Source organism: Danio rerio, chromosome 22, assembly GCF_052040795.2.
Source record: "Danio rerio strain M-AB ecotype USA chromosome 22, GRCz13ab, whole genome shotgun sequence".
NCBI classification, from domain to species: Eukaryota; Metazoa; Chordata; class Actinopteri; order Cypriniformes; family Danionidae; genus Danio; species Danio rerio.
Window position 1 is genome coordinate 2,055,377 of NC_141042.1, and position 12,427 is coordinate 2,067,803.

General features: G+C 38.5%; 2 protein-coding genes across 2 annotated transcripts in view; both read left to right on the top strand.

Annotated features, from left to right (window-relative positions):
• Window positions 1-12,427, top strand: part of LOC101883071 (zinc finger protein 502) — a 236,288-nt gene that overhangs the window by 135,175 nt on the left and 88,686 nt on the right. The window lies entirely within an intron of this gene.
• The window catches only part of znf1159 (zinc finger protein 1159), a 40,566-nt gene that overhangs the window by 25,942 nt on the left and 2,197 nt on the right, over window positions 1-12,427 (top strand). The window contains exons 6-10 of the mRNA XM_088651648.1: window positions 271-380; window positions 2,968-3,330; window positions 4,843-5,532; window positions 6,815-6,858; window positions 11,968-12,094. Coding sequence (XP_088507774.1) covers window positions 271-380; window positions 2,968-3,330; window positions 4,843-5,532; window positions 6,815-6,858; window positions 11,968-12,094 — 1,334 coding nt within the window. The remainder of the gene's footprint in view (window positions 1-270; window positions 381-2,967; window positions 3,331-4,842; window positions 5,533-6,814; window positions 6,859-11,967; window positions 12,095-12,427) is intronic.

Genomic DNA, 12,427 nt, shown 5'->3' on the forward strand with positions numbered 1-12,427 from the left:
TCTGATCCTGAATGGCTTTTAATTTAGTTTTATTATGAGGTTCAGTAATATTATTAGAGCTGCTAAAATCCTCTTTTTTCATGTCAAGAGTTCCTGTTTTTCCATCATTCATTACATTGATGTACTACAAACTTCCACAATAAGTTAATGTTATTGGTGTAACCCGACTTAAGCAAATCAAATATTGTATCACAAGATATAACATCATAATGTGTTTTTTTCCTCAATCAGTGTAAATAAATCAGATTTCTCTTGTTTCTTCTCCTGAAGCTCTGCCGCCATCAGTGAAAGACAAAGACAGAGTTTATTGAAGGACAGTGAGAAGATGAGTGATCCAGAACCCTGCAGAATTAAACAGGAAGAGACTGAAGAACTAATAGGTTTGTGTTTATTTATTACTCTTCAATAATGAGGCTGATGTACAGTCAGATTGTTAATCTTTACCAGGGGTGTTGCTAGACATAAATCTACTAGGGCATGGCCCCCCTTAAGATCCCCCAACCCCCAGTTTATTTTAAAATATTTAATACAAACAAATATAAATATATTATTAGTCTATTTTTTGTCGTAATAATTTATATTTATTCTAAATACAAACATTATTATTAATGTACAATTACTGTTCTAAATAAATAACAGAAACCAACCCTAAATGTAACTCACTGTAAAGACACAACTGTAGTGATATGCTAAGATCACTTAAGAAATCTCTTGCATGAATATTAATTATGACAATTTAGTAGAATACAAAACAATGTGTTTTCTAGAGTTATCTGTTGTCTTATGCGGTGTTCACACCAGACGCGGAACGCATGGATAAATTGCGCTACTTGCACGTAAATAGCCGCATGGACATTTGCGTTTACTCGCTTCATATGCGCGTCAAACCCCGCTTCATTCGCGCGTCAAATTCCCTTAAGAACAGAAGCGGATTCGCGTGATGGGCAGGGCTTTTGTCTGCCCTGTGACTGTAGCTTCGTTGCTAAAAGGCTAACATGGATTTTATGAAGAAAACAGCGTCGATATGTTTAGGGTCCTGTCTGAGTCCACTACATGCTTTCAGAGGTGCATCCAGCTCTGTGAGCTCATAAATTCCTCCAGAAACTGAACCTGGATAACGGAGGCTTTCAGCGGTGCTTCTGACTGAGCCCAGCCCAGTTTGATGACTTGTTGTCGGTGTCACCTGGAGGATTTCCCCCGGGACACCATCAACAGGTTCTACGTCACAATCACGCCCCCACAAGAGCAAGCTTCTGATTGGTTAATGCGGTGCGAATGTCCGCTAAAGTTCAGATTTTCGAACTTGAGAGATTCGCGCAAACGCTCAATAAGCGTGTCAAACGCGCAAAACGCTCAATTTGCCCCGCGCCATTCGCGCGTATCGCACTATTCGCACCACGCCATTCGAGGGTATCGCACTATTCGCACCGCGCCACAAGATGTCTATTTGCACGTTTGCATTGACGCAGCATCAGGCCCAACAAATTAATGTTATTAAGTCTTTCCTCCCTGACTCACCATCCCTCTTTTCAGCGTCATAGCCATGCTTTGCCAAAATAAGATCATCATCATCATATTTTTTCAACTTTAGGGGCCCTATCATACACCCGGCGCAATAAAAGGCGCAAGACATGAATGGGTATGATTTGTTGCTATTTTCAGACCAGCACAAGCCTAATTTCATGTGTTGCGCCACGTTGATTAAATAGCAAATCCATTTGCGGCACTTTGTGGACTCATGGGTGAGCTGGTCTATAAAGGAGGTGTGTTAAGTGCATTGTTGGAGCGATTTTGAGGAACTGAAATAGGCCGCACCATTGACCAACTAAACGCTGCTCTAAAGTCCAGCACAGAGCACGTTAGTTATGCGCCTATGCATGTTCAAACACTTACCCATTGCTTAATACACACAGGATGAACAGCAAAACACAAATATCTTTACAGATGAAAGAGAATTAAAGGATTAAATTGTTACAAAAATGGTTATTTTCTACATCAATATAAACACCACTGCCTTCATGCCTTCGTCACCTCGGGGTCTTTTCTTAGTTTATTCATGACTATTTGCATTTTTTAATGTTATTATTATTATTATTACCATCTGTGTGGTTTTGGAGACGTCTGCATAACCACATGTGGATATGAGCAGGACGTGTGTTTATATAAATCTCAGTTTTTTGACCACACTTCATTTTTATTGTTCATTTATTCCTTTGCTGGAGATTAGAACTGAATTTAGAAATAGTTTGGAAACAAATCTTTGCGTTTAACAAACTAAGTTAATTATGTGGGCTAATGGATGTCTTCAGTCGAGTGAGTGTCTACAGTTTTCTTACTCCACCAAAGTAAAGAGTAAAAGTAAAGAGGCTGAATGGAGGAGGCTCGTTCTTTATCCTCGCGCTGCAGATGCTCTGTTTAACTGTTTTCTCGCTAGTAAAGCGTTCAGTTTATCCACTTACAAAGTCACCATGTAAATAGCAGACTCTTAAAGGGAATGGGAGATTCCTGCATAAAAGGCTGTTACTCTGGTTTCACAAAGCATGAGCTCCACATATTTTATCAGCGTGCGTGTAAACAACCGGGATCCACACCGAGAGCGGAAGCGGCACATGTTAGGTGCACAGGAATGATTTTCTGCACGCATACATCAGTTTGTTTTCAAGTAAACTACAGTACATTGCTTTCACCAGCGTTGTTTCGGTTGCACATAGAGAATAAAGGGGCGCGCTCCATCGGAAATAACGAACATGATGGCAAATGTGAAATGGCCCCTAACATCTTTATTTATACATCTTTATTACCACTCTAAATTAATACACTTGCATGAAGTAAATCATATCTCAAATTTTTACTGGGGCATGTGCTCCAGTAACTGGGGTCTGGCGATACCCCTGATCTTTACAAATTTGTGATTGTTGTATCTTGTTAAAAACTCGCCTCTTAAAATGTTACTTTCTTATTTTTTAGATGTGATTGTGAAGGAGGAGAGTGAAGAACTGAGTGAAGATGAGGAGAAACATTATGTCAAAAGTGAAACTGAGACAAATGCAGAACACAGTATCTTAATGGAAAGCACAGCAGTGAAAGGTTTCGTCTGCACTCAGTGTGGAAAGAGTTTCAAGCACAAATACACTCTCAACGTCCACATGAAGATCCACACTGGAGAGAAACGCTACAAGTGTTCACACTGCGAGAAGAGCTTCATTCATTCAGGACAACTGAAACAGCACCAGAGGACTCACAGCAGAGAGAAATCTTTTCACTGCACTGCTTGTGGGAAGAGTTTTAAACATTTGTGTTCACTGCGAAAACATGCAATGAAGCTTCACAGTAAGTAAATCATACAAAGTTCCAGGGCTCCATTAAAGGGACATTTTTAGATGCTCGGTGTAGCATATCAATGTAAATAAAATACCATGAAAAAACTCTACCCAGCAGCTTTTTCACAACCAGAACAGAATTTAAAAAATTGCCACAGTTTGTTCAGTATTTCTGGATTTAGTTTCAGTTTGTTCAGTATTACTGTATTTGAAAGGGGTCTGGATGGAGACCTGATGCAGTGCAATCTGAGCTGCATCCAATGCTTTTTAATGCGCTCACCTAACCCTACCCATCACAATGACATTACTCACTCTATTGAGTGCATTGTGTCTGAGATTGCATGGCTGAATGATGCAATCTCAGCTTGCATCATAAAGGCTGCATCCAGATACTATTGCTAGATTCAGTTTCAGTTTGTTCAGTGTTACTGGATTTAGCCTCAGTTTGTTCAGTATTACTGGATTTAGTTTCAGTTTGTTTAGTATTACTGGATTTAGCCTCAGTTTGTTCAGTGTTACTGGATTTAGCCTCAGTTTGTTCAGTATTACTGGATTTAGTTTCAGTTTGTTCAGTATTACTGGATTTAGCCTCAGTTTGTTCAGTATTACTGGATTTAGTTTCAGTTTGTTCAGTATTACTGGATTTAGCCTCAGTTTGTTCAGTATTACTGGATTTAGCCTCAGTTTGTTTAGTATTACTGGATTTAGCCTCAGTTTGTTCAGTGTTACTGGATTTAGCCTCAGTTTGTTCAGTATTACTGGATTTAGTTTCAGTTTGTTCAGTATTACTGGATTTAGCCTCAGTTTGTTCAGTATTACTGGATTTAGTTTCAGTTTGTTCAGTATTACTGGATTTAGCCTCAGTTTGTTTAGTACTTCTGGATTAAGTATCAGTTTGTTAAGTATTTGTTTAGTATTTCTCATTTTGTTCAGAATTTCAGGATTTAGCTTCAGTTTGTTTGGTATTAGTTTTTGGTATTAGTTTGGTATTGTTCTTATATTATTGTTGAGGCATGTTAATGTGAGCAAAACTACAGATTGTTTATTTTTGCTGTGAGGAGTCTTTTCAGAACGTGAGTTAATAAATGTGTCACGGATATATGACGTCAAACTCCTGATGACTTATCTTACGTTTCTGAGTTTGGCGCGTCTTCATTGTCTTACAGTGTGACATGGGTATGATTATTAAAAATTGCACCGTGTGAGCCGGACTTTACAGTCAAGTCTTGTATGGACACCTGGCAGTGACATTGAATCCAAAATGGTGTAAATGCTTTCACTTGTTACTGTTTAAACTCAATAAGTGGAGCATGAACTGCACAGGTTTAATGTTTAATGTGTGAAGTGTTGGATGTGTAACGCACAGCCTACAGCAGAGCTAATCCTTTAATGATGTTCATGCTTAATCAACTACATTGATTAAAAAGGTTTTCGACAGTTAATCGATTGTTGATTAGAGAGTTGCGTGCCTAATTTACAACTCTTTCTTAAAACGTAACTCTGTTTCTTTATTAAATTTCAGACCTGATTGTGAAGGAGGAGGAGACTGAAGAACTGACTGAAGACATGAAGGACCACCTTATTGTTCATACAAATGAGAAGATACACTCCTGCTCTTGGTGTGGAAAGAGTTTCATACAGCAGTCGCATTTACGAAAACATCAGAGGATCCACACCGGAGAGAAACCGTGCACGTGTCCTCAGTGTGGCACGAGTTTCACACAATCGTCAAACCTTCTTCGACACATGCTGATCCACACTGGAGAGAAAACACACAAGTGTGATCAATGCGGGAAAACATTTTTCAGGCCTTCAGAGCTGACCATCCATCTTAGAGTTCATACCAAGGAGAAGCCTTATTCTTGCTCTGAGTGTGGAAAGAGTTTTACACGGCAGACACACTTAAAATCACATCAGAACGTCCACACTGGCGTGAGAGAGTTTGTGTGCTTCATGTGTGAGAAGACTTTTATTAGAGCTGCGGAGTTAAAGCGTCACATGAGGACCCACACCGGAGAGAAACCGTACGTGTGTTCACACTGCAACAAGAGATTCGCTCGGTCGGGTGATCTGAAAATACATGAGATGATCCACACTGCAGAGAAACCCTACACATGTACTGAGTGTGGCAAGAGCTTCACTAGAATATTATACATTTACAAACACATGAAGAGCCACACTGGAGAGAAAACAAACACGTTCGATCAATTATGCTGAACATTTCTGGTGGCTGAAGGATCATATTCAATTTCATGTAAAGCTACATTGATTTCCTTTGCTAGTAAAGAGTTTTACATCAGATTTCACTGTAAAAAGTGTGTATCCTAATGGGATAGTTCAACCAAAAATGAAAATGTACACTATTTACTCACTCTCAGGAGGTTCAAAACTTTTATTCAGTTCTATTAATCTTTATTTCTATAGCACTTTTACAATGTAGATTGTGTCAAAGCAAGTCTAGTAGATTGAAACAGTGTCAGTCCAGTTTTCAGAGTTGAAGCTCAGTTTAGCTCAGTTCAGTGTGGCTTAATTTTCACCGCTGATAGTCCAAACACTGAAAAGCAAATCCATCGATGAGTTTTCGACAGTTAATCGATTGTTTAGAGAGTTGCGTGCAGAATGGTCTTTGTTTGCATTCTGTCAACATCAAAATCTGCAGGACATCCACAAGTCTCAAACCATGTAAGCCAGTGGCGACAAACTTCACCAATCGATGAAAGTGAAGAAAAAAACAAAACCTAGAAAGAAACCAGGCTCTGTTGGGCACGACCATTTCTTCTCTGGCAAAACTTTTTGTGCAGAGCTGCAGTCTAGGCACTGGAGAACGCTGGACGTCCATCGTGGAGAAGCTGCAGATGTGAGTAGGTCACCGGTGGTTGAGTTTCTTTCATCTGCTCAACACAAACAGATATGGTAAAGAAATGTGAGAACCTCTAACCATTGACTTCAATCGTAGGAAAAGCTAATACTATGGACCTCAGTGGTTACAGGGTTTTTATCTTTCTTCAAAATAACTTCATTTGTGTTCAACAGAAGAAATAAAGTCATAATGGTTTGGAGCCATTTATGCAGGGGTGTCCAAACTCAGTCCTGGAGGTCTGGTGTCCTGCAAAGTTTAATTCTAGCCCCAATCTGACACACCCGGGCAAGCTAATCAAGCTCTTACTAGGCTTTCTAGAAAATGTGCAGGACACCAGCCCTCCAGGACCGAGTTTTGGCACCCCTGACTTAGGCTAAAGCCCCTTCAGCAAGGCGATGCCCTGAACTGGACTTAATTCACTAAGTGGTGCACCTCATAAAGAACCCTAAGCTTGCCTGGTGAGGCAGGGTGACTTGTTATGAGAACCAGGCTTGGGTATATATCCAAGATTTCTACCACTCCCTTTAGAAGTCAGATAGCGAACCTGCTAGTGCATTGATTTTCCTTTCCCTGATTTTGTAATGCTCGTCCTTGATAGTGATGGTCTTTGTTTGCATTCTGTCAAAATCTGCAGGTCACCAGCCCTTTGAGTTTGGACACCACTGCACTAGAGGAAGAGTAAAGGATATTAGAATATACATTTTTAGGGTGAACTATCTCTTTAATTTCAGTCATTTGTAAATAGGTAACTCTCAATCAGAGTAAGCTGTAATTTATAGGCGGAGATTATGCAAAGTAATTGCATGTGCAGAAACTATCTATGGCTAAAATATGTTCAATAAAACTGTCAATCTAAATGTTTTTATCCAGTTTCTAAATCTCAGGCACTCTTCAATAAATGTGCAGCTGGTGGCGCTTGAGAACACCAGATGATTTGGTTGCTATGCTTTGCATTCCATGACCGAGGGTACCCTTTTGGGGGGCGTGGTGTACAACTGAAAGTTTCAGTCGATGTCATTCTCATTTGAGGACATGTCTACAGTAAAGCTCAACAGGTCGTTCACATATCATGTAAGCAGCACTTCTCACAACACAGATGCTTTATACACGCAAACACTTGTGTATAAATGTTCATTACTAACTTTTCTATGAACAGGATTTGATTATAACTGCGGATCAATGACAGTGTGAAATAGCCTACTGTAACGTCTGCATATATATTAAATACATAAATTAACATATATAAACACATACAGAGCCTTACAGTCTCCAATATGTTACCAACTACAGAAAAACTACACAGAGCAGACATTTAGTCTCCTGATCATGCAGGGCCCATGCCCTGCGAGCCCGTCTGCTACGCCACTGTGTGACAATACAAAACAATATTACTGCTTCAGACATATGGACATATTGGATAATTAGGCAAAGTCACCGCACATACAACTTGATCTCCCATTGTTGAATTTGGTAAAAAGTGTGCAACATTTTAACACAAGAAAGTATGTTTTTTACATAATATACTGCAACGGCCCCTTTAAATATGAGATTAATGCAGCGAATTTTGACGCTCTTGCTGCCTAAGCTGAAGATAGACAGCGTTGTCGCCAGAGCGACGTTTGACGCTCTCGCCGCTTTCAGTGTGAACTTACAGTTATTGAAGTATCTCTCCATCTAATATTTATTTAAACTTGCTCTTTATTTTTAAAACTAACTGGATACATTTATGTTATACGAGCAATCCCTGCTGAAAAAAAACTGCTTGGCTGGTTTTAGCTCAGGGGTGTCCAAACTTTTTGGGCCGAGAGCCAGATGCAAAAAAACAAGCGTTGTCGCGGGCCAAATTTTACATACATCACACACACGCATATATATATATATATATATATATATATATATATATATATATATATATATATATATATATATATATATATAAAATATATATATATATATATATATATATATATATATATATATATATATATACAGTTGAAGTCAGAATTGTTAGCCCCCCTAAATTATTAGCCCCCGTTTATTTTTCCCCAATTTCTGTTTAACGGAGAGAAGATTTTTTTCCCACACATTTCTAAACATAATAGTTTTAGTAATTCATTTCTAATAACTGATTTATTTTATCTTTGCCATGATGACAGTAAATAATATTTGACTAGATATTTTTCAAAACTCTTCTATACAGCTTAAAGTGACATTTAAAGGCATAACTAGGTTAATCAAGTTAACTAGTCAAGTTAAGGTAATTAGGCAAGTTATTTTATAACAATGGTTTGTTCTAAAGACTAAAGGGGCTAATAATTTTGACCTTAAAATGGTTCATAAAAAATTTAAACTGCTTTTTATTCTAGCCGAAATAAAACAAGTCTTTCTCCAAAAGAAAAAATATTATCAGACATACTGTGAAAATGTTCTTGCTCTGTTAAATATCATTTGGGAAATATTTAAAAAAGAAGAAATAAATCAAAGAGGGGCTAATAATTCAGACTTCAACTGTGTCTAGATAGACAGACAGACAGACAGACAGATAGATAGATAGATAGATAGATAGATAGATAGATAGATCATAACAAGAACCGCTGCTTAATTGAATGCATATAATAGCGACACCCGGTGGTTATTTATTAAATTACGTTCATTTTTGTATAGCGGGCCAGATTCTATTGATATTTATAAAAAGCCTCGCGGGCCGCCACAAAACAGATTGCGGGCCGCAGATGGCCCGCGGGCCGTAGTTTGGACACGCCTGTTTTAGCTGGTTGATCAGCCATTTTTTTGAGTGGTTTTGTTCCTTTATGGGCTGGTTTTCAGCCTGGTCTTCAGGCTGGAAAATGACCAGCTAAAACCTGCTTGTCCAGCCTGGATTAAGCTGGACATAGCTGTTTTTGGCTGGGCTCCCAGTCCCATCCTTGTTAGATTGGTCGAGCGGGATTTAGCGCGATTTAGCTGGTCATCTCTCAGCCTGACCAGCAAAGACCAGGCTGGAAATAGCCAAAACCCCTCTAAAACCATGCTGGTCAACCAGCTAAACCAGCCAACCAGCCTAGACTGGTTTAAGCTGTTTTTTTTTTTTAGCAGGGATGACTTATATTAAACATTTTATTTTACATTTAAACAAGAAGTTTTGTTTCTTGACCGATAATTGTACACATTTTTAATTTTTAAGAGTCTTACAGTATTTCACCACACATTAAAATTAAGATGTCTTTTTTTGTACTTTGTTGTTCGGTGCGTTGATTCGCCGTTGCTTCCGCCTCGCTGTGATGACGTCAGCTCTGACGCGTTCATTCAGCGTCGAGTCTTCAGAGCTGAGGTGAGTCGTTGACGCCTTTTCTCGTGTTTACACAACAATAAAACACACTTTACAGTTTATTAAAGCGACAATCTGCGACTAGTTTCTGCATTGAGTTCACCTCTATCTGTGTGTCTGCTGACCACAACAATACAGCAGGCAGAGAGCAGCTCTGAGAGGACAATATGAGTGAATGTGTTTGAGTTTTACATGTTTGTGTCAGTAATATGGCTTTGTATGATCTGTGATGTCTCTTCATCCGACTTTTCATTCGACTGTCTGCTTGGTTTGTCCTGGGCTTTACACGCACCACTTAAATGTACACTCAAAGGCTCATGAATAACACTGTGTCTGTTTTTATTTGTCACTAACCCAACAGTCTATCTGAAGGATTTCATTTTTCAACAGTTTAAATAATTACTGCAGGAGCGGTTCTAGTTTTTTATGGCACCCTGGGCGAAACCACCTCAAACATCCCCTTCCCTATCCCCCATGAAATAAAGACACTATGTGGATGACTTTACATAAATATTAAATAATAAATCTTTATTTTTATATATACATTTCAGATAATTATTATAAATACATCTAAGTATGTTTATTTACTTTCAATAAATATAGCAATTTATTATTATTAATATTATACAATTATTATTCTAAATAAATAACAAATCAATCCTAAATGGAACTGAAAAAACAATGTAAAAACACAACTGGAGTGATGTTCTAAGTCTTTTGCATGAATATTAATTATGACAGATGTATAGAGTACAAAGCATAGATGTTTTATAGAATTATTCTGTTGTCTTAGACCCGACTTATGGTCGAGAATTAATGTTATGAATTCTTAGTTACCGCTCTGACTCATTATTCCACCTTTCTGCTTCATAGCCATGCTTAGTCAAAGTAACATCATCATCATATGATGTGAACTTTAGTTTTGACTTGCATACCAGCGTGCATGTACAGTAAACAATTGGGATTAATAGCGGCATGTGTGAGGCGCATGGGAATGGCTTTCTGTGCATATGCATCACTTTGTTTTCACCAGGGTTGTTTCGGTTGCACATGGAGAATAACAAACTTGCACAAGCAAAAGACGCCAAATGTGAATAGCCCCAAACATCTTTATTCTGGGATAAACACTTTAAATAATACACTTGCATAAAGGAAATCTTATCTCAAAGCTTTTCTGTTGCACCATCTCCCCAGCAAGATGCTGCCCTGGCCAATCGCCCATGCCTAAATCCACCACTGATTACTAGCTTCTAAACAAGATATTGATTTATTGTAATTGATTTATTATGCAAGCAGTATAAAATGAGCTGATCCGCTGCTGATCATGAATGGCTGTTTAATGAGTGTTTAATGAGGCTTATCAATATTATCATAGCTGCTGAAATCCTCTTTATTCATGTCAATAGTTGCTGTTTATCCCTTGTTCATTACACTCATAGATATATACACTAGATGTCGCCTGGCCTATTGTTGTCTATTGGACGGAATGCGTCAATAGCGCCGCCATCTTGCTACAGGGTAGCGCTCCTTTGAAATGAATGCGGGACCAAGGTACAGTGGAGGACTGTGGCCATCCAAAGCCAGAGATATACACATATACACATATATCTATGATCGGGAGTTTTCCTGGATGTTAGTACGTAATTTTTTTTTTTTCTAATTACGAAAATTATATTTTTACATCACTTTTCTATATTGATGGATCAGTGACCGCACGGGCATTCCTGACAAAAAGCTTGTGTTTGTGTGGAGAGAAATGTACTATCCACCCTCCGTGTTAAATTTGATCTAATCATGTCCTGAAACACAGCTCCTCTCCTGCTTTCACTCCTCATACTGACGGAGAGAGCGATTCGCTTGTGAATGAATCCCCCGAACGACTCTTTCACTAACGTTAGCCGACAATAATACAAGTTTCTGGCAGCGCAGCATCTCGTTGTCATATTTCTTTTGCATTGTTTGCTGATTATATTCAACAAAACTAGCATAAGCCGAGTGTTTAGTGCGAGTTGGAGCTGCTTTGGCGTATGGTGAATGCAGTAAGTGACTGTTATCATCAATAACGTTACCTGATTAGCACAAAAGTTCAGAACATACAAAAACAGAAAAAAACATAATATTACCTATGAAATGTTTTGCCTTTGTGCTTTGATTTCTTTGTTTGCTCGTTTCTACACCCGTAGACATTGCTAAAGTCCCGCATCTTCACGTAATAACACTGTTTGACTAGTGCGGTTGAATGACATTTTTCCTGGGAGCACTGTACCAATGTGGCGGCTCTATTGACGCATGCTCAGGGTCCCTATGCGAGATCTAGTGTATATATCTATGCATTACACTAATGTCTTACAATCCACAAATTGCAAGATTGAGTTATTTTTAATAGTCCCAGCTGACTTAAAATCACATTGTCACCTACAAGGTATAAATATAATATGTGTTTATTTCCTCAATCAGTGTAAATGAATCAGATTTCTCTGTTTCTTCGTCTGAAGCTCTGCCGCCATCAGAGTTTATTGAAGGACAGTGAGAAGATGAGTGATCCAGAACCCTGCACAATTAAACAGGAAGAGACTGAAGAACTAATAGGTTTGTGTTTATTCATTACTCTTCAATAATGAGGCTGAAGAACAGTGAGGGTGTTTATCTTTAAGCACTTCATCAGTTTTCGTGTTATTCTTAATTTAGATCTTAAGTGTAGAATATGAAACCTGAATAAATTGTAGGGTTGGGCGATGTTGACCAATTTGGCCTCGTACGATGTCTAATCACGATGGACGATGCCATCGTAGGGGGGGCGGGGGTGGTGGTTGTTAAATATCAATTAATTCATGACAAATTAATTAATTGTCGCCTACCCTTTTCACTACCTGAACCACATGGTATTAGCTTTACCTATAACCAAACCATAAAAGTAACACA